Genomic DNA, 22236 nt, shown 5'->3' with positions numbered 1-22236 from the left:
CAGATGCCTAGATGTCAGAACACAATCAATAACAGCCAAGCAGTATGTCATGACCAGAGCCCAGCTATCCTATTACAGCAAGCCCTAAATACTCCAACACAGCTCAAGCACAGGGAAAAGGACCTGAAAACAAGCTTTATGAAGATTATTGAGGTCCTTAAAAAGGAAATGAATAAATCCCTTAAAGAAAGCCAGGGAAAAACAAACAAACAGTTCAAGGAAATGAATAAAACTGTTCAAGACCTGAAAATGGAAATGGAAGTAATAAAGAAAATATAAAATGAGGGAATTCTGGAAATGGAAAATCTCTGTAAGTGAACAGGAACCACGGATGCAAGCATCACCAACAGACTCTAAGACATGGAAGAGAGAATCCCAGGCATAGAATATACAGTAGAAGAAATAGATACATCAGTCAAAGAAAATGTTAAATCTAAAAAGTTCCTGACACAAAACATCTGGGAAATCTGGGGCACTATGTAAAGACCAAGTCTAAGAATAATAGGAATACAAGAAGGAGAAGAATCCCAGTTCAAAGGCCCATAAAATATTTTCAACAAAATCATAGAAGAAAAATTTCCTAACTTTAAGAAAGATGCCTATAAAGGTACAAGAAGCTTATGGAACACCAAATAGATTAGACCAGAAAAGGAAATCCCCTCGCCACATAATAAAATACTAGATATTCAGAACAAAGAAAGAATACTAAAAGCTACAAGAGAAAAAGAGCAAGTAATATATAACGGCAGACCTATTAGAAATACATCTGACTTCTCAATGGAGACTCTAAAAGCTAGAAGGACCTGGACAGATGTCCTACAGACTCTAAGAGAAAACAGATGCAAGCCCAGATTATGATACCCAGCAAAACTTTCAATCATCATAGATGGAGAAAACAAGATATTTCATAATAAAGTCAAATTTCAACAATACCTATCCACGAATCCAGCCCTACAGAGGGTACTAGAAGGAAAACTCCAACCTGAGGAGGATAACTACACACTGGAAGCCACGGGAAATAATCTCACACCAGCAAAACAAAAAAGAGAGAGAGAGAGAGAGAGAGAAACACACACACACACACACACACACACACTCACTCACTCACTCACTCACTCACTCACTCGTATACCATCATCAACAACAGCAAAAAAAGAAAAAACACCCCAGGAATTAACAGTCATTGGTCATTGATATCTCTTGATATTAATGGGTTAAATTCCCCAATAAAAAGTCACAGACTAACAGAGTAGATGTGAAAACAGGATCCATCCTTCTCCTATATATACAAGAGACACACCTCAATATCAAAGATAGACATTACCTCAGAGTAAATGGTTGGAAAAAAATTTTCAAGCAAATGGGCCTAAGAAACAAGTTGATGTAGCCCTTCTAATATCTAACAAAATAGACTTCAAACCAAAATTAATCAAGAAGGATAGGGAAGGACTTATCAAAGGAAAAATCCAAGATGGTATTTCAATTCTTAATATCTATGCCCTAAATGCAAGGAACCCAATTTTGTGAAAGAAACATTACTAAAGCTTAAATCACACACTGACCTCCACACATTGATAGTGAGAGATTTCAATACCCCACTCTCACCAACAGATAGATCACCCAGACATAAAATAAACAGAAAAATACTGGAGTTAGCAGATGTTATCAACAAAATGGACCTAACAGATATCTACAGAACATTTTACCAAAACACGAAATAATATACCTTCTTCTCATCACTTCATGAAACTTTCTCCAAAATTGACCACATACTGTGCCACAAAAAAAATCAAAACAGATACAAGAAAATTGAAATAGGGCTGGAGAGATAGTTCAGAGCTTAAGAGCACTGACTGTTCTCCCAGAGGTTCTGAGTTCAATTCCCAACAACCACATGGTGGCTCACAACCATCTGTAATGAGATCTGGTGCCCTCTTCTGTATACATAATGAATAAATAAATCTTTAAAAAAAATTGAAATAACCCCCCTGGATCATATCAGATCACCACATATTAAAGCTGGATTTCAATAACAAGATAAACAACAGAAAGCCTACAAACTCATGGAAACTGAACAACTCTACTCAGTGACTAGTGGTCAAGGCAGAAATAAAAAAAAAATTAAAGAGTTTCTAGAATTCAATGAAAATGAATACACAACACACCCAATCTTATGGGACACAGTGAAAGCTGTTCCAAAAGGAAAGTTCATAGGTCTAAGTACCTGCATAAAGAAATTGGAGAGATCTCATACAACACACTGAAAACTCTATAACAAAAAGAAGCAAATGCACCCAAGAGGAGTAGATGGCAGGGAATAATCAAACTGACGGCTGAAATCAACAAAATAGAAACAAAGAGCAATACAAAGAATCAATGAAACAAAGATTTGCTTCTTTGAGAAAATTAATAAGATAGACAAACCCTTATCCAAACTAACTAAAAGATGGAGAGAGAATATCCAAATTAACAAAACCAGAAACAAAAAGGGGGTCATAACAACAGATACCAAGGAAATCTAAAGAATCATTAGGTCATACTTTAAAAACCTATACTCCACAAAATTGATAAATCTAAAAGAAATGGACAATTTTCTCAATAGATACTACTTACCAAAGTTAAATCAAGATCACAGAAACAATTTAAATACACCTAAGGAAATAAAAGCAGTCATTAAAAGTCTCCCTAAATAAATAAATAAATAAATAAATAAATAAATAAATAAATAAACAAACAAACAAACCAAAAAAACCCAAAAAACAAAAAAAACAGGGACCAGATAGTTTCTGTGCAGAATTCTACCAGACTTTCAAAGAAGAGCTAACACCAATACTCTTCAAATTATTCCACAAAATAGAAACAGAAGGACCATTGCAAAAATTCATTCTATGAAGCAATAGTTATCCTGATACCCAAACCACACAACGATGCAACAAAGAAAATTATGCGTCAATTTCCCTATGAACATAGATGTAAAAATACTCAATAAAATACAGGCAAACTGAATCCAAGAACACACAAAAAAGATCATCCACCATGACCACGTAGGCTTCCTCCCAGAGATGTAGGGATGGTTCAACATATGAAAATCTGTCAATGTAATACACCATATAAACAAATTGAAAGAAAGAAAAGCACATGATCATCTCATTATATGGTGAAAAAGCCTTTGGCAAAATTCAACACCCCTCCATGATAAAAGTCTTGTAAAGAGAGATGACTGGCCACATTAGTGGAAGTCCATGAACTGTGGACTGGTGGCTGTAGTGTCCCCATGGAACTGGACTAGGCCTTCAGAAGATGGTTGTTTGGCGTGAACTGTTTGGGGGCACCAGGCAAAGGGATCAGTATCTGTCCCTGGTGCACGGGCAGGCTTCTGGGAATCCGGTGCCTGTGGTGTGACACCTTGCACAGCCTTGGTGCAATGGGAATGGGCTTGGACCTGCCTAGGCTCAGTGCGCCGGGCTCTGCTGACTCCCCATGGGAGACCTTGATTTGGGGGATGTGAGGATGCAGGGTCACTTGGAGAGAGGGCTGGGGGGTAGGAGGAAGGAGGAGAGGGATCTGTGGGTGGTATGTGGAGTAAGTGGAAAATTTCTTAATAAAGAAAAATTTAAAAAAAGTCTTGTAAAGAGTAGGGATACAAAGGATATCCCTCAACATAACAAAGGTATTTTTCAACAAGCCTATAGCCAACATCAAATTAAAGGGACAGAAACTCAAAGCAATCCCACTAAAATCAGGAACAAGATAAAGTTGTCCACTCTCTCAATATCTATTGAATATAGTATTTGAAGTTCTAGCTAGAGCAATAAGAGAACTAAAGGGAATCAAGGGGACACAAATTGGAAAGAAAGAAGTCAAATGTCGCTATTTGCAGATGATGAGATAGTATCCATAAGTGTGGTGGTATTGTGTTCCCCAAAATATCGTGTACCTTAATAAACTTATCTGGGGTCAGAGAACAGAAAAGCCACTAGTTAGGCAGTGATAGCACACGCCTTTAATCCTAGCATTCAGAGACAGAAATCCTCTGGATCTCTGTGAGTTCAAGGCACATTGAAACAGCGAGCATGGTGACACACGCCTTTAATCCCAGAAAGCCAGCCTTTAATCCCAGAGAGTGGTGGTAGAAAGCAGAAAGATATATAAGGCGTGAGGACCAGAAACTAGCAGCATTTGGCTGGTTAAGCATGCGCTGGTTAAGCTTCCGGCTTTTGAGCAGCAGTTCAGCTGAGATTCATTCTGATGAGACACAGAAGCTTCCAGTCTGAGGAAACAGGACCAGCTGAGAAGTTGGCCAGGTGAGGTTAGCTGTGGCTTGTTCTGTCTCTCTGACCTACCAGCATTGACCCCAATAACTGGCCTCGGTTTGATTTATTAATAAGTACTTTTAAGAATCCTGCTGCACATAAGTGACCCAAAAATTCTACAAGGGAACTCCTACAGCTGATAAACACCTTAGCGGAGTGGTTGGATATAAGATTAACTCAAAAACATCAGTAGCCCTCCTATGTATAAATGACAAATGAACTGAGAGAGAAACCAAGGAAACAATGCCCTTCACAATAGTCACAAACAATATAAAATATCTTGGGAGTAACTCTAACCAAGCAAGTGTAAGACTTGTGTGATAAAACCTCTAAATCTTTGAAGAAAGAAATCAAAGAAGACCTCAGAGGATAGAAAGAGCCCCCATGCTCATGGATCAGTAGGATCAATGCAGTAAAAAATGGCTATCCTACCAAAAGAAATCTACAGATTCAACACAATCCTCACCAAAATTCCAACACAAGTCTTTACAGACTTTGAAGGCAAATACTCAAATTTATAAGGAAAAATAAAGAAAAACAGAATAGCTAAAACAATCCTACACAATAAATGAACTTCTGAAGGTATCACCATCACTGATATCAATCTGTATTACAGAGCTATAATAATAAAAAAACACATGGTATTGGCATAAAAACAGTCATGTTGATCAATTGAATCTAATCAAAGACCCAGACATACATCTACAGACCTATGGATACCTAATTTTTGATAAAGGTCCCAGAAACACACAATGGAAAAAGAAAGCATCTCTGATATGTAGAACTGAATGGTATTGTAAAAAAAAATATATAGAAAAAATTTTAAAAAAAAGAAAGCATCTTTGACAAATGGTGCTGGTCTAACTAGATATCTACATCTAGAAGAATGCAAATAGATCCATATTTATCACCCTGCACAAAAGTCAAGTCCAAGTAGATCAAAGACCCTAACATAAAATCAAATACACTGAACCTAATAGAAGAGAAATGGAGAATAGCCTTGAACATGTACAGGAGACAACTTCCTGATCAGAACACTGATAGCACAGGTTCTAAGAACAACAGTCAATAAATGGGACCTCATTAAACTGAAAAGTTCTATAAGGCAAAGGACACTGTCAATAGGACAAAACAGCAACCTACTGAATGTGAAAATATTTTCACCAACCCCACATCTGACAGAGGGCTATTATATAAAATGCATGAAGAACTCAAGAAATTAGACATCAACAAACCAAATAATCCAATTTAAAAAAAAATGAGGTACAGTGCTAAACAGAGAATTCTTTGTTTTTATTTTTTTTGAAATACAGCTTTGGGGAAGCCCTCAGCCCTGCTGGCTGCTGGTCTTCCAATGTAGTTAAACAGAGAATTCTTAACAGAAGAATCTCAAAACACTTAAAGAAATGTTCAACATCCTTAGCCATCAGGGAAATGCAAACCAAAGCTACTTTGAGATTCCATCTCACACCTGTCAGAATGGCTAAGATCAGTAATACAACTGACAGCTCATGCAGGTGAGGATGTGGAGCAAGGGGAACACTCCTCCATTGCTGGTGGGAGTGCAAACTCATACAACCATTATGGAAATCATATGGCAGTTCCTCAGAAAACTGCTAATCGACCTACTTCAAGATCCAGATATACTGCTATTGGGCATATATTTAAAGGATGCTTCCTCTTATCACAAAGATAATTACTCAACTATGATCATAGTAGCTTTATTCATAATAGCCAGAAACTGAAAACAATCTAGATGTCCTTCAACAGAAGAATAAAGAAAGAAAATGTAGTACATTTACACAATGGAGTATTACTCAGCTGTTAAAAGCAATGACATCATGAAATTTTCAGGCAAATAAATGAAACTTGAAAAAAAAATCAAACTGAGTGAGGTAATCCAGACAGATCCAGAAAGACAAACATAGTATGTACTCACTTATAAGTAGATATTAGCTGTTAAGTCAATGATAATCATGCTACAATCCACAGACAGACCCAGGAAGGCTAAGTAACAGGAAGGCTCTAAGGGAGATGCATGGGTCTCCTTGGGAAGGGAAAATAGAATAGATTTTTGTGGGTGGACTAGGAGAGCATGTGGGGATGGGAACAAGGAGGGATCAGGCAGGGAGAGGGGGTGAAGGGGGAGCACTAGAAGAGATGACTGGAATTGGAGGACATTTGGGGGGCAGGTGATGTGGAAACCTAGTCCAGCAGAAACTCAAGAGTCTACGAGGGTGATCCTAATGAGGACTCCTAGTAATGGAGGAATCAGAACCTGAACCAGTCATTCTCTATAACCAAGCAAGGCTTCCAGAGGTGGGATGGGGACACCAGCCCAGCCATAAAACCTTCAGCCTATACTCTATCTTGCCTGCAAGTTGTACCGGGGCAATGGAGGAACAGAACTTGTGGGAGTAGCCAACTAATGACTGGTCTAACTTGAGGCCCATGTCACAAGAGGGAGCCCATGCCCGACACTGCCTGGATGACCAGGAAGAGAGGCTAGATAGCCCAGGCTAGATAGATAGAAAAAAATCAATAAAATGATTCCCAAACATATTCTTATATGCTCATAAATTGGTGCCTGACCCAATTGAGTCATCAAAGAGGCTCCTATTGGCAGATGATGGGAGCAGATACAGAGATCTACAGCCAAACATTAGGTAGAGAGCCAAAACTGAAGATCTCCATCAGGTTCCTCCCCTTGTAGCTCCAGGAACCCTATGGAAGAGGAGGAGAAAGAAATGTAGGAGCCAGAGGGATCAAGGACACCAGGAGAAATGGCTGACAGATATCAACTTAGCAGGGCTTATAGGGGCTCACAGAGACTGAAGCAGCAATCATGGAGCCGGCATGGGTCTGACCTAAGAATTCTGCATATATGTTATGGTTGTAGCTTGATATTTTTGAGGGGCTCCTAACAATGGGAGGAGGGGTCTCTCTGTCTCTTTTGTCTGCTCATGAGACCCATTTCCTCTCACTGAGTTGCTTCACCCAACATTGATATGAGAGCTTGTGCCTAGTCTTATCCAATCTTGTTATGCCAAGTTTGGTGGACATTCCTGGGAGGCCTGTTCATTTTTGAAGGAAAATGGAAGAAGAATGGATCTGGAGGGTACAGGAGGTAGGAATGGGGGTAGGAGGGATGGAAAAAGGGAAAACTGAGGTTGGAATGTATTAAAAACAAAAAATAGAAAAAGAAAGAAAAGAAAAATCATATAATTACAAGAAAAAAAAATCAAATGTTTTGTCCTTCATCTGTCAGGGAATAACTTTGCTCTCCATTCCTGACAACAATTCTACCCATGTGGCCATGGAGTGGGAAGGGGCGGAAGTTACCTTTACACTGTGGAGCTGCTGAGCTCCATTGTGAAAACAGGCAGGAAATATTTGCCTCTCCAACCAGTCTGTATCCTTTATCACACTGATATGTTGCCACAGTTGTGAAGTAACTAGCAGATGTGGTATAATGTCCATGGGCAATGTCTGGAGGAAATTTACAACCTAGATGATAAAGCACAGGAGAGAAGGTGAGCCTGTAAAATATGTCAAATAGCACTTCCCAGGAGTTGTGCACCCTGGCTGATTCATTCTGTCCTTCTTTCCTCCCTGCCTGGAAGATCCCTGGACCAAAGCCATGCACTTGAATGACCTTCCTAGAAGCCTCAGGTTCCGGAACTTGGAAGTCTCAAACTACCCACTGGTATAATTTGGATGGTGAATAAGTTAAAGGCTTAGCTCCCAGATGACACTATTGGAAGGTGTTGGAAACTTTAGAAGGTGGGGGCCTCATGGGAGGTTCTTAGGTCACTAGAGGCTTTCTGGTTATGGAGACTGTGTGTCTCCAGCCCTTTTGTCTCTTTCTTTCCTCTCTGTCTCATGACTGGGAAAATAGTTTTGCTCCAACTTACACTCTTGCCATGATGCATCACCTTTACACAAGACTAAAGCAATGGATTCAACCTCTGAAACTGTAAGCAAGCCCTCAATTAACTGTTTTCTTTTATAAGAGTTGCCTTGGTCATGGTGTCTCTTCACAGCAATAGATAGCCCAACTAAGACAGTAAGACTCTTATATAACTAAAAATGTTGAAATGACCATTTTCATATTTCTATTAAATTCACCAGCTTCTTCACTCCAAAGTTAGGATTTTGGAGACTTCAGTCTTAACAACAGCTGAACCCTATGTGATATATTTACTATAAAAGAATAATTCAGCTTTGAGTAAATAAAGTCACTGATTTAGCAAAGGCCTGTTTTTCTCCACCCGTATCAGAAAAGAGGTTAGAAACAGCATTGACACACTTGAATAGACGTGGCCCAAGAATTGACTACATTCGGATTATTGAGATAGAATGAAGGGTTTATCTGGCCAGATATCTGTAAGGAGAAAGATGGGAATACTGGGCACAATACTGGAATCCTGGAATCCTGGCAAGGAAGCAGGTGAGTCGACACACAGAGTGGGCAGGAAGGTTGAAGGTTTTTGTTGTGTGTGTTAATGGCAGCGCATCCCCTATTAAGAGGTGTTAAAGGACCGAATAGATATCTACCAGTTAAAGTTGGATATCCCCTGTCATTGTCTTTTTTCACTCATGAAATCCAACAAGTAGAATCAGGGGATAGGAGAAGCATTTCATCATGGTTGAGTGGAAGATATGCAAGGGCCAACAACATGGACTCCCATTCACCAAGGCCAGTCATCATTATGGACTTTCCAACATTCCATCAATGATGTCCTTGATATGACACAGTGGCTGGAAGTAATCAAAAAGCCATAGAAGCAATTGTCTTTATCAGACTCCTTCTACCCTGGAAGACTGTGATTTGTTTTGATAGGTAAATATTGCAGGAATGAGTTTGCCTTTCTTGACTGCTCAACCTCAACCTAAAGTACTTCCTTTAAGGACTTCAGAGTAGGCTGGTTAAACAATTAGAAGATGAGAGGGCTAAGGACAGGCAACCCCAAAATATGATTGCTGCATTGATCATTTAGAGACGAAGGCAACTTGAGAACTAGCTGCAGAGAGGACTATCTAAACTGCCACTTTCCCACCTATAGCAAGCCATAAAATTTCCCTTAAGGAAGATACCGTCCTTGCACCAGCCCAAGAAAATATCAGCAGAAATGGAGACTGTTGCTGCTGCAATGTGCCTATACACTAAGTTCTCTAAAATAACCCCTATGTCCCACTAGCTTTACACCCCACATAGACCTCCCAGCTATGGTAAACAGACTCTTCACTTGAGCCCAAAGGTGCTTGGTAGATGCCTTTTATTCTAAAGCAGAATAAAGCCTGGCATCTCTGCCTCCATTTTCTAAAGGCATCTCCTTTGTTTGAACAGTTGAGGTCATGTTCCTGGTTGATTTGGCATATGAGTCACACGCTGCAGTTCCGAACATCAAGTATCTCCCTCAAAAAGGTGCTGGATTTGAAGTGCTGGCTCCCAATACAACGGTGTTCAAATGGGACTTTAAGGAAGCAATTGTGCCTACATTTGGATTATTGAGATAGAATGAAGGGTTTATCATGAGGGTTCCGACTTCTTCAAGAGATTAACTCCATTTATAGATTCCTAATTTGATGGCTTTTGGGTGAAGCAATGGGAAGGTTAGAAACTGGGGCCTAGTTGTTGGAGGTGGGACACTGTGGACATGTCTTTGAAGTGTGTATCTTGTTCTATTCCCCTCCCTTCCAATGTCTCTCTGCTTTCTGGCCACTGTGAAGTGTTCAGCGCTTCCCCACCATGGCATTCCTTACAGCTTCATCATAGACTCAAAAGAATTGAAACAGCTGTCTTAGTCAGGGTTGCTATTGCTATGATGAAACGCCAGGACCAAAAAGCAAGTTGGGAGGAGAGGGTGTATTTGGCTTACACTTTCACATTGCTGTTCATCACTGAAGGAAGTCAGGACAGGAATTCAAACAGGGCAGGTACTGGAGGCAGGAGCCGATGCAGAATTCCACAGAGGGGTGCTGCTTACTGGTTTGTTTCACATGGCTTGCTCAGCCTGCTTATAGAACCCAGGACCATCAGCCCAGGATGGCATCACCCACAATACATTGCAACCTCCTGCATTGATCACTAATTGAGAAAATGCCTTACAGCTAGTACACCAGTCAAACTAAGTGTAACCTACCTCTATTGCCATTCAAAATCATTCTTCCCCTCTTTGAGCTGTTTCTCTCAGGTACTCATCTAGCAATAGTTAAAGTGTTAACCATTTAAGGGTCTGTCTAAGCCAGGCAGTGGTGGCACACGCCTTTAATCTCAGCATTCGGGAGGCAAAATAGAGGAAAAGGTCAGCAAAATGGATGAGAAAAACAGCAGTATAAAAAAGCCAGCACCATGGAAATAAACTCGGCAAATAAACTGGGATTTTGGAAAACATAGAAATATAAATGAAAACCTCCACAAATCAAAGGATAAATACAACGAAGGCACCACCAACTCCCACTTGACAAGTAGAAGACAGGATGTCAGGGAGAGAGGACAAGGTTGAGGGAATATCACATACAAACATCGATGAGAAAAAAGGAAATGATTGTGACAAAGCATCCAGGAACTCCGGGATATGAGTGAGGGAACACACCTAAGAATCCACAGGCCAGGAGAAAGAGCAGAGACAGATGCTGAAGGTGCTGAGGATCTAGTCAATCAAGCTAAAGCAAAAGAGTCCCAGCTCTAGAGAAAGAAATAAGCATTAAAATAAGAGGCATTTAGAAAGAAATGGAGATTCAAACGTAAGATGTGGCTCACTTACAGTTTCAGAGGTTCAGTCCATTTAATAGCATGATGGAGAGCATGGCATCATGCAGGCAGATGTGGTACTGGAGGAGTAGCTGAGAGTCTTACATCTTGCAGGCAACAGGAGATGGACTGAAACACTGGGCTGTATCCTGAGCATAGGAAACCTCCAAGCCTGCCCCCACAATGACACACTTCCTCCAACAAGGCCATGCATACCCCAACAAAGTCACACCTCCTAATAGTGTCACACCCTGTGAGATTATGGGGCCAATTACATTCAAACTACCACAGCGGATTATTTTTGTTCACAGTTCCAGGTCCCTCACTGTGGAGAAGTAAGCAGCAGTAACTTGAAGCTGCTAGTCACATTACAGCCATAGTCAGAAAGCAGAGTGGGGATTAAAAGACACATGCACACTCAGATCATTCTCACGTTTTCATCAGTCCAGGGCCCAACCTATGAAATGGTACCACCCATACTCAAGGTAGGTCTTCCCATATCAATTAACATGATTAAAATAGTCCCCACCTCCACCCCAGACATATATACCAACACACCTACCTAATCTATCAATCCCCCACTGAGAGTCTCCTCTCAGGTAATTCTTGCTGACAATTAAAACTGACCATAACAGCTAACTTTTGAAACTGACAGAGAACAAAGGCCATTCCAAGTCAAGCACAAACTAAGGCAGTTAATACCACCACACTCCTACCACAGAAGACACAAAAAGGAATATACAGAGGAGGAAGACATTTTCAATGACAAGAGCACAGAAAACAATAAACACCATGAGAGAAATGGCCAAAGGCAGGAGAGCTAGGAAGGAATCATGTCTAGCAGAGTAAACAAACCCCTAAAACAAATAGAGAAGAACACAAAGAACGAACAGTAACTCAACCAACCAGAGAAACAACCAACATCACAGGAACTGGTCATTGTCCCTTAATAATAACCTTCCACGTAAATGTCCTCAAATCATCCACAGAAGGATGGACCCTCGCTGACTACTGATTGCAAAAATGAGATGCAACTTTCTGTGGTCTCCAAGAAACATTCACTGACTGAGAGTCAAAGTTTAAAAGAAGATCTATCCAGCAAGTGGAAACCAAAAATGAGGTAGAATAGCTATTCTTGTATCTGATAAAGTAGATTTCAAAGCCAAACTGTATTAGAGATGAAGAAAATCACTAGTTTAGAGGAGGGAACAAGGAAACAAAAAGAAAACAGGATTTCCTACGTAGTCCATCCTTGTCACTACGCTGCCCAAGCCAGCCTTGAACTTACAATTTCCCTGCATTTGTTCTCTTGAAAAAACTTCCTTTAATAATCTCCACACTATTCATACAAAGGAACTCTGGGGCTGGAGAGGTGGCTCAGTGGTTAAGGTTATTGGCTGCTCTTCCAGAGGACTCAGATTCAATTCCCAGCACTCACATGGCAGTTCATACTGTGTGTAACCCCAGTTCCAGGGGATCTGACACCCTCAGACACATATATAGGTAACACACCAATACACATAAAATATATACATTTTTAAAAATGGAAAAAAAAAAAAGAAACTCTCCCCCACAAAACATAGTTCTGTTCATTCTTACTCTGATCACATGATGGAGTTTTGGGATACCATGTGCCATCTGAACTGCAAGTAGCCGAAAAGGTGCTATCATCATGGCATTTGTATAATACTGTGTCATCATGGAAATAAGTACAGCCATTCTCAGGATACATTCTTTTATGTTCAATGACTCTAACATTCTTTGCATCTGGTACTGGACAACATATCTCTAGAAAACAAAAATGGAGAATAAGGGTCAATGAAATCATCATGAAGGAGTTTCTTACAGTTAATGACTCAATTTCTGCAACTCCGAAGAGAAGTTTGGGGCACAGAAAAGGAAACCCAAAAACTGAGTTTCTACCTCGTGTAGAATTTCTAAAAAAAACTCAAGTCCAATCACTTCCTCCAAGTAAGCCATTCTTTCATTGTTTGGTAATTTCAAACATGCATATAATGTGTTTTAATCAATTCAGCTCCAATTCTCTCCACAACAGTTGCTCCCCTAGCCTCTCTCAAATTCATATTTCTTTTTTTCAACACACTGAGTGCGCTTGATGCTCCAGTACATGCACAGGTGTAGGGCCACCTGCTGAAGCATGAGTAACCTTCTGAGGCTACATCCTGAACAAAACAACAACAACAACAAAAAACTGACTCTCCATTTCCTAGCAGCCATCAATTGCTAACAGCTCTGTTTCCTGTCTCTAAACACAAGCAGAGAGTGGTTGGTTACTCCCATAACATGTATACCTCTATTGCTCCAGTGGGCAGATCTTGCCAGGCCAGTGTTGCAACAGTTCACAGCTGGATAATACTAATGATTGCCTTTCTCTCCTCCCCTGCCCGGTAGTGTGCACATCACCCTACAATACAATGAAAGATAGCCACTAGGGATAAAGCATCTAGGTTGATATAAACTTGATTTCTCCATATTCTATGACTGAAGTATGAGTGATGGCAATAACCTGTAATTGTTAGGGGTCTTTGGCACCCCACTGACCAACACCTTTGGGAGCAGGTTGTTGGCCCAAAAAAAGCCTTGGTACATTTGGTGTTCCAACATGGGGCAAGAATTTCCACATAAGGCCTGAGATAGCCAAAGGAAAAAAAGAAGCCAGTACACTAAGTAGAAACAGCAAGGTAAGTAAAAATGCCTGCTGCAGTGTGGGCATGGGCATCCCAGAGCTGAGACAATCGAATGCAGTTCTCAGTTAAAACACATGGCTCTGGGCCAGTCTGACATGGACCCAAGTAGGAGGCGGGACCAGCCACCAGAGCCACTGGCGCAGGGCCTAGCCACCCCTTGTCAATTTAAAGTTTGGCTCACACATCAGAGAACACCGCAAGTACACAGCTGCAGGCACTTAGGAAAGCAGGTTCAGACGGAGAAAACCTCTGTGCAGGCTACAGTGTGTTTAAAAAATGTGCATAAGCTTAAGAAAAGGGGTATAGACAGTCATAGAAAAATTAAATAGTTTAAAAATAATAAAGTCTTTAAAGAAAGTAAAGTAATACAAAAAGAATAAGCCATGTAAAGGTGAAAAACACACAGAGAGTCATAATCCTGTATGATGTTGTGTTAACTTAGAATTTTTTGAATATTAATAAGCAAATGACAGCTGCTGAGAGACATGCGATTTTAGGAGGGACTGGTGAATTAACCAGCCTACAGAATTAACGCAGCCAGATACTTTAGGAATGCCTTAACTTTAAAATGGAACTCAGAAAATGTATTGCATTGGGGAAGAGGTTATATTTTTGTTTCTACAAGAAACAAAAGGTTGTGGATTCGTTCAAGGTTAGTAGTAATCAGGTTTGATCAGGGGGGACCCCCCTGAAAAATTCTGGCTATAGACATAAAAAATATAACTAGAAAAACTATAAGACAAGTGACCTATATTTTACCTGCTCAACAAAAAACAAAATAAAAATCATCTTTGCCTGGCTTCTGTGCAATGCACAGTTCATATTTGTGCTAATGCAGATATGTATGTTACCTTTTAAAGTTTGTATATTTTCAGACCAAGGGGACCAGACACCAATGAAAACAGGTGGCCCGGGTGATCCAGCCTCTCAGAGTGCCTCTGTTGCAGTTTCCTCAGAGTTCTGCATTCAAAATGGCTTCAAGACTGCTGGCTGAGACAGTACAGTCTCACAGATTATTGTAGCCAGGACTGCAGATAAGCCTTACACTTTCCCATCACACAGAGACTGAACAACAAATATTATGGCTAGTTTTCCCAGGACTTGACCATTATCTCAATTTTCTCTAGTTCCCTAAAGATGCCATTGCCTACAGACAGCAGGAAACAATCTAGAGAACAAAACACCCACATTCCCAGTAGGTGGGGTGGGTGACTTTTGGTCATTTGGGGGGCAATAGACGGTTGTCATTATTTAGAGGGAATATAGGATAAAAGGGACAGCTATTAATCTCAAATATTTTACACTGAGGTTGTGGAATATTAATTTAAGATGTGTTACATTTGCTTATAGTGTAGAATATTCATTTAATGATGCAAAGATGTGTTGCATTATTTTATGTTGCATTTATTTAATTCTATGAAGCTGTGTTACTGTTCCTGTCTAAAACACCTGATTGGTCTAATAAAGAGCTGAACATCCAACAGCAAGGTAGGAAAAATGATAGGTGGGGCTGGCAGGCAGAGAGAATAGATAGGAAGAGAAATATAGGAGGAGCAAGATCAAAGAGTAAGAAAAGAAGGGGCCAGCCACCCAGCTACACAGCCAGATATGGAATAAGAAGGACAGAAAAGATATGGAAATAAAGAAAGGTAAAAGCCAAGAGGCAAAAGGTAGATAGGATAAATTAAGAAAAACTGGCTAGAAACTAGCCAAGCTAGCATTTATAAGAAAAAATAAGCCTCCGCGTGTGATTATTTGGGATTATTTGGCAGGCCCCCAAAGAGTAAAGAGTAAAAACAATCCATACACATTGGTATGGGCTTTGATATATTGATACAAATTTAAAGTTATTTTTGTTATACTGAATTTATGTTTTAACTCTTATTTGGAGTATTGTACCTATGCAGCTCATTTAAAAATGTAATGCATAATTAAGAAATGCAGGTTAGTAGTTAGTCATCTATAATAATCAAACCTGTAGTCATGTTAGGTATGTTTTCAAAGTTAAACAGATATATTTTAGATAGATATATGCTCTTCAAACACTTCAAAAACCTACAGAATATGGCATTTAAAATGTTTTGTTAACATTGGGGTTTTTTGTTTTGTTTTGTTTGTTTGTTTGTTTGTTTGTTTTTTGGTTTTTCGAGACAGGGTTTCTCTGTGTAGCTTTGCGCCTTTTCCTGGAACTCACTTGGTAGCCCAGGCTGGCCTCGAACTCACAGAGATCCGCCTGCCTCTGCCTCCCGAGTGCTGGGATTAAAGGCGTGCACCACCACCGCCTGGCCGACATTGGGTTTTTTATTGACAGTGAGATACGTTTGCTCCTGGCAGCACCAATTTACTTCAGAAAGGATGATGGGCATCAAAGAACCTCCATGTAGAGTTTGCTTTCAATTTGGCAAAGCTAGTCATTTGGGCAAGAAACTGTCTTTGCCTTGACTGCTGACAGTATACTGTCCAAACTGTATATGCAAGGCACAAAGGAAGTGACTGTCGAACTTTGCCAAAACAAAACGGGACAGTCCTTCAAAATTCCTGCTTCATAGAAAAGTCTGCCAGATACACTAGGCCTGTAGGCTAAAGATTGGATGCTTCAACATTGCAGAGGAACCTTGGGTGACTACTGTCCAGGTAGCCAGCTGTCTCTGATGTTTTGGAAGTGGCTTGCTCTGTACTCTCTGTTTGCTCAGGCAATATCATACCCTTCTGGGGTCTTTGATAGAGTTGAAGACTAGATAGTTATAGTTACAGTTTTCTTTAGTTATGATGGAAGATAAATTAGGTACAAAACTTTGGACTCACCAAGACAGGATAAATGATGGAGTATTCTCTCTGCATTTGCTAAATACAAATGGACTGCATATTGTAAATGTAATCCTTACTTGATAATTGTTCTTGTTGTATATAGCTTTACTATGTAAAAATTAAAACCCTTCCTTTTTGTTTAGACAAAAAGAGGGAAATGTTGTGGAATATCATTTTAACCGTGTAAAGATGTCTTACATTTGTTTATGCTGGTACAGGAACCTCAGCTGAGGAATCACCTCCATCAGATTGTCCTATGGGCACGTCTAGGAGCATTGTCTTGATTAATAATTGATGTGGGAGGACCCAGCCCACTGTGGGCAGTGCCACCCCTGGGCAGGTAATCTTGGGTTATATAAGAAGGCAAGTGGAACAAGCCATGAGGAGCAAGCTGGAAAGTAGAAATCCTCTGTGATCACTGCTCCAGTTCCTGCCATGACTTCCTTCAATGATGGACTGTGACATAGAACTGTGATATAAATAAACCCTTTCTATTGATCATAACATTTATAACAGCAACAGAAAACAAACTAGGGTGCTCAGTGTTTTGTTTTTTAGTTCTTAATATATTCTATACATTAACCCTCTGTCAGATGAATGGCTGGTAAAGCTATCTTCCCATTCGATAGGCTGCCTCTTCATCCAAATGACAGTGTCCTTCACTGTATAGCTTCCTAGTTTCATGAGGTCTCATTTGTCAAGTGTTGGTGTTGCTGCCTATACCACTGGAGGAATGTTCAGAAAGTCCTGTTCTGTGCATATAAGTTGGAACATATTCACTGTTTTGTCCTTTAACAGAGTCAAGCTATCAGGTATTATTGAGATCTTTGATGCCTCTGGAAGTAAGAACTAAGGATCTGGTGCCATTCCTCGACATGGAGTTATCCAGTTTGTCCAACACAGTTTGCTGAAGATGCTGTCTTTTTGCCAATGTGTACTGTTGGCCTCTTTGTCAAAAATCAGAAGGTTTTAGGAGTGTGATCTTATATTTGAGTCTTCAGTTCTACTCTATTGGTCAATGTGTCTGTTTTGATGCCAGTACCACGATGCATTCACTATTCATAGCTCTGTGGTATAATTTGAAATCGGAGTTGTAATACCTCCAGTGATGTTTTTATTGGTCAGGAATTTTTGGCTTTCCTGGAGCTTCTGTGTTTCAATATGAATTTTGAGATTATGTTTTAGATTTCTATGAAGAATTGGAATTTTGATAAGGATTATATTGAATAATAGATTTTTTGGTAGGATGGTCATTTAAATAATATTAATCTTACTATTCTATGACCAATGATATATTTCCATCTTCAGGTATCTTCTTCAACTTCTTCCCTGTTTTAAATATTTCATTGTCTGAGTCTTTCAGTTCTTTCCTTAGATTTAGTCCAAGATAATTTTTGAGGGTATTAAGAATGGGATTGTTTCCCTAGTTCCTTTCTCAGTGTTTATCATTGGAATATAAGGCTACTGATTTTGTGTGTTCATTTTGTATCCTACAACTTTGCTGAATACACTTATCAGCTATAAGTGTTTTCACTGGAATCTTTAGAGTCTTTTATGTATATGAATCATATCATCTGCAAATAAGGACACTTATTCCTACCCTATCCATGCTGCATGCCACAAGATTAGGCAGTGAGAGCTCAGCTGTTATTTAGAAGGCCAACTAACCAGAAACATGAATTCTGATGGAGGGAGCCATCATGCAAGGCATTTTGGAGTTATTGCCTTCTGAATTGACAGCTTTTCTTGCTCTAAGATTTCTTTCAAAGCCATAGCTCTTCCCATCTGTTACAATTTTGGAATTTATTCCCACAGCTTAGCAGTGTATTGATCAATTATTGGGCACAATTTCCCCTATGCATTGGTATATTTGGATGACTTTCCCCAGCTATGTGTAAAAGTAAGTCACATGGCCAAAAAACCTTTGTTTCTAACATCCAGATCTTTGTTCCATTTCCCAATATAAACTTAGAAGTCTGCCTTTCTGCAATTATTTTTATTGGCAAACAGTTGGTCAGTATTAGTGTCCAGGCAAAAGGACCTTACTTGAGACATTTACAGATGCCTAAGGACAAGAATTACAACATGTCTGTAATTGTTGATTCACAGCCTTAGAGAAGATAGGGAACAAGCATACCCTGGTTTCACCTTGCCAGCAGGTAAGGGAAGTGCTTCCCCAAACTAACCTCACACTAACAAATTCTTAACTCTTTGTACTCACTTTCACCTCGGTTTATTAATCACCTTATTTTCTAGCTGCACTTAGGAATGTAGTAAAACAGCACAAATTCCCTTCTTAGATTTTCCTATTGATTTAAGTCTCTCTCCCTCTCATTTGGCCCTGTTCCCTTTAAGAGTTCACTGAGGCTTTTACAAGTCACTCCCACCTTGAGTCATAAAGAAAGCCTGACAGTCACTGCCTGGTGTAGCTCTTAATCTGTTTTTATGACCTTGAAAAAAATCATTGCCAAAGAATTGCTGATTGTGAGTGTATATAAACTGCAATCCTTGTGGTAGCTGGAGAAGGATAAAGAGACATGCAACAAAGTACGGTATGAGAAGATTCATTGCTTCACCCTCAGATCATTAGGTTTCCCTTGCTTGTTGTAATGTATTTTTTGGACCCTGAAAGAGGCCTTTAGGGCTGGTACATAAAGGACCTCAATACATCCAGATCCCCCTTATCTCCTTCACTTGTCTTATTGTTTTAGCTAAGAGTTCAAGTGTATATTGGATATACATGGAGATATCAGGAAGCCTGGTCTGCTTCCAGATTTTAGTGGAAATGCTTTGGGTTCACCTCCATTTAGCATGGTGTGTACTGTGAGCATCTTGTATAATGCCTTTATGATATTGAGATATGCTTGTGAATCTCTAGTTTCTCCAGGGCTTTTATCATAAAGAGATGTTGAGTTCCTCAAAGAGCTTTTCTATAGATACTGAGATGACCTCGTGGTTTCTGGCCTTGAGTTTATTTACTGGTGGATTACATTTATTGTTACATATGTTGTACCATCTACCCATCTTTTGGATGAAGCTAACTTGATCATGGTAGATTGATCATGGTGGATATAATCTTTAATTCAGTTTACAATTATTTTACTAAGAAATCTTGCATTTATGTTCATCATTGACCTATAATTTTACTTTTTCATTGTGTTTTATCTGGTTCTGGTATCAGGATAATAGAAAATTAGTAAAAAATGGAAGAGTTCCTTTATTTTCTATAATATAAGAATAACTTAGAGAATATTGTTATATTGTTATTACTTATTCTCAGAAGGTCTGGTAGAAAGAATTCTGTGCTGGTTTTTTGTTGTTGTTGTTTGTTTGTTTGTTTTGTTTTGTTTTTTAGTTGAGAGTTTGTTTGTTTTTTTTTACTATTGATCCTATGTTCTTGGTTTTTACAGGTCTTTTTAAATTATTTGCTTCATCTTGATTCAACTCTGGTTGGTGATATGCATCTAGAAATTCACCCCATTTCCTGTAGACTTTGCTATTGAGTGGAATATAGGTTTTTAAAATATGGTTTTATGATCCTTTGAATTTCCTAAGTGTCTGTTATGTTTCCCTTTTCATCTATGATTTTGTTAATTTGGGTCTTCTTTCTCTTTCTTTTTGTTGATTTGGATATAGGTTTGTCAGTCTTAGAATTCTCATCAAAGAACCAGCTCTTCTGTTCATTACGTCTTTGTATGTTGTTTGTTTACTTGCTGTATTTTATTAATTTTGACTCTGGTGTGTCTTTTCCATTCTACTATTTTGTGTGTAATTTGTTCTCACTTCGCCATGGATTTTAGGTGGATCATTAAGTTATTAATTTGAGAGCTCTCAAAAAAACTCATGTAGGCACTTAGTACTATAAGGTACCCTCTTAAAATTTCTTCTATTGTGTTCCATAGATTTGACATATTGTGTTTTCATTTTCACTTACTTCTAGGATTTTTTAAGTTTCTTCTTAATTTCTTCATTGACCCAATTATCATTCATTAATGTGTAGTTTAATTTTTGTGAGTTTCTGTAGTTTTTATTCCCATTGACATCCATCTTTATTCTCTTGTTGCCCAACATAGAATGTTATTTCAATTTTTTATATTTGTTGAGACTTTTTTTGTCTCCTACTCTTGAAGAAAGTTCTATGGCCTGCTGAGAAGAATAGGTATTCTTTAATGTATTCTATAGATGCCTGTTGGGTCTGTTTTATTTATGTCACTTAATTTTAATGTCTCTTTACTTAGTTTTTGTCTGGTTGACTGTCTATTGGTGAGAGTGAGGCAGTAAAGTCATCCACTATCACTGTTTTGATTAATCTGTAGTTTTAGGTCTAATAATAGTATTTCCTTTATGAAATTGGGTGTATCTAAATTTGGTGTATACATGGTCAGAATTCTAACAATCCCTTAGTAAATTTTCCTTTCATGAGTATAAAACGACCCTTTATTTCTTCTGACTAGTCTTTTTTGGAAGTTTATTTTGTCAGATAACAAAACAGCTGGCCCTGCTTGTTTTCTAGTTCCATTTTCTTGAGTACCCTTTCTCATCTTTTTACCCTAAGTTGGTATCTATCATTGAAAGTAGAGTGTGTTTCTTGGAGGCAGAAAAAAGATGGATTTTATTTTCTAACCCCATCTGTTAGTCTGTCTCTTTATTGGAAAATCAAGATCATTGATATTAAGAGCTGTTTGTAAACAGTGTTTTAATTCTTGACATTTTGTTGTGATGGTGGTGTTTTCTTAGACCTCTTTAGATTAATCATTCTGGAATTATTTATTTACTCCTTATGACCTCTTGGTGTTTTTAATCCTTCTCTTGAGATGAAAGTATTCCTTTCAATGTCCACTGTAGAGACAGTATAGTGGCCATAAATCACTGTAATGTGTTTTCACCATGAGACGTCTTTTGTTTCTCTTGATTATGACTGATACTTTTGCTAGGTATAGTAGTCTAGGTTAGCATGTGTTGTATTTCTGAACTTGTAGAACATCAGTTCAATCCCTTCTGCATTTTAAAATCTCCATTGAAAAATTAGCTGTTATTCTGATGGTCCTGTCTTTATTAAGTGATTTGGCCTTTCTTTTTTGAAGTTCCCAATATCCTTTGTTTCATGAACTTAGGGGTTTTTTTTTTTAACTATTAAATGTCAAGGGAGTTTATTTTCTGGTCCAGTCTAATTGGTGTTCTATATGCCACTTCTACCTTGATAGGCTCTCCTTAGATTCAGGAAAAAATTTTCCTATGATTTTTTTTTAAACTATTTTCTGTCCCTTTGATGTGTGTTTCTTTTTTTCATCTAGACTTTGTTTGTATGTTTTATCTTTTTATAGTAATTCCAAAGTTCCTGCATGCTCCATTCACTGGTCGCTGATTTTTTTTTTATTTTACATTTTCTTTGACCAAATGATCCAATTCCTCTTGTCTTCAAGCCCTGAAATGGGACAACCCACTGACAGGCCAATCAAAACCATTTTATACTGCTGTTTGTATCCATTAATACATTTTCCAAATATGATCCATAGCATAAAAATGCCCTGTAGTCTGAGTCTGTGTTTTTACTGCTAAAATGACAAGCTTCTGCTAGATAGAAAAAAATGAGGCAATTTTTCTTTCTTAGAAATTTCACTGAGGTCTATAAAATAGTAATTACCCACCT

General features: G+C 38.8%; 1 protein-coding gene across 4 annotated transcripts in view; it reads right to left on the bottom strand.

Annotated features, from left to right (window-relative positions):
• The window catches only part of C4bpa (complement component 4 binding protein alpha), a 49118-nt gene that overhangs the window by 6000 nt on the left and 20882 nt on the right, over positions 1 to 22236 (bottom strand). For 3 of the 4 annotated variants that reach the window (XM_037211450.1, XM_037211449.1, XM_037211453.1), the window contains 2 exons: positions 12670 to 12858; positions 7656 to 7820 (listed from right to left, as the gene is read on the bottom strand). In XM_037211450.1, the coding sequence (XP_037067345.1) occupies positions 7656 to 7820; positions 12670 to 12858 (354 nt within the window). The remainder of the gene's footprint in view (positions 1 to 7655; positions 7821 to 12669; positions 12859 to 22236) is intronic. The other variant, XM_037211452.1, reaches the window with a different exon arrangement.

The sequence above is a fragment of the Peromyscus leucopus genome, chromosome 15 (genome assembly GCF_004664715.2).
Source record: "Peromyscus leucopus breed LL Stock chromosome 15, UCI_PerLeu_2.1, whole genome shotgun sequence".
In the NCBI taxonomy this organism is placed as follows: domain Eukaryota; kingdom Metazoa; phylum Chordata; class Mammalia; order Rodentia; family Cricetidae; genus Peromyscus; species Peromyscus leucopus.
The sequence above is the reverse complement of the archived record's forward strand: the minus strand, read 5'-3'. Positions and strand labels throughout refer to the sequence as shown.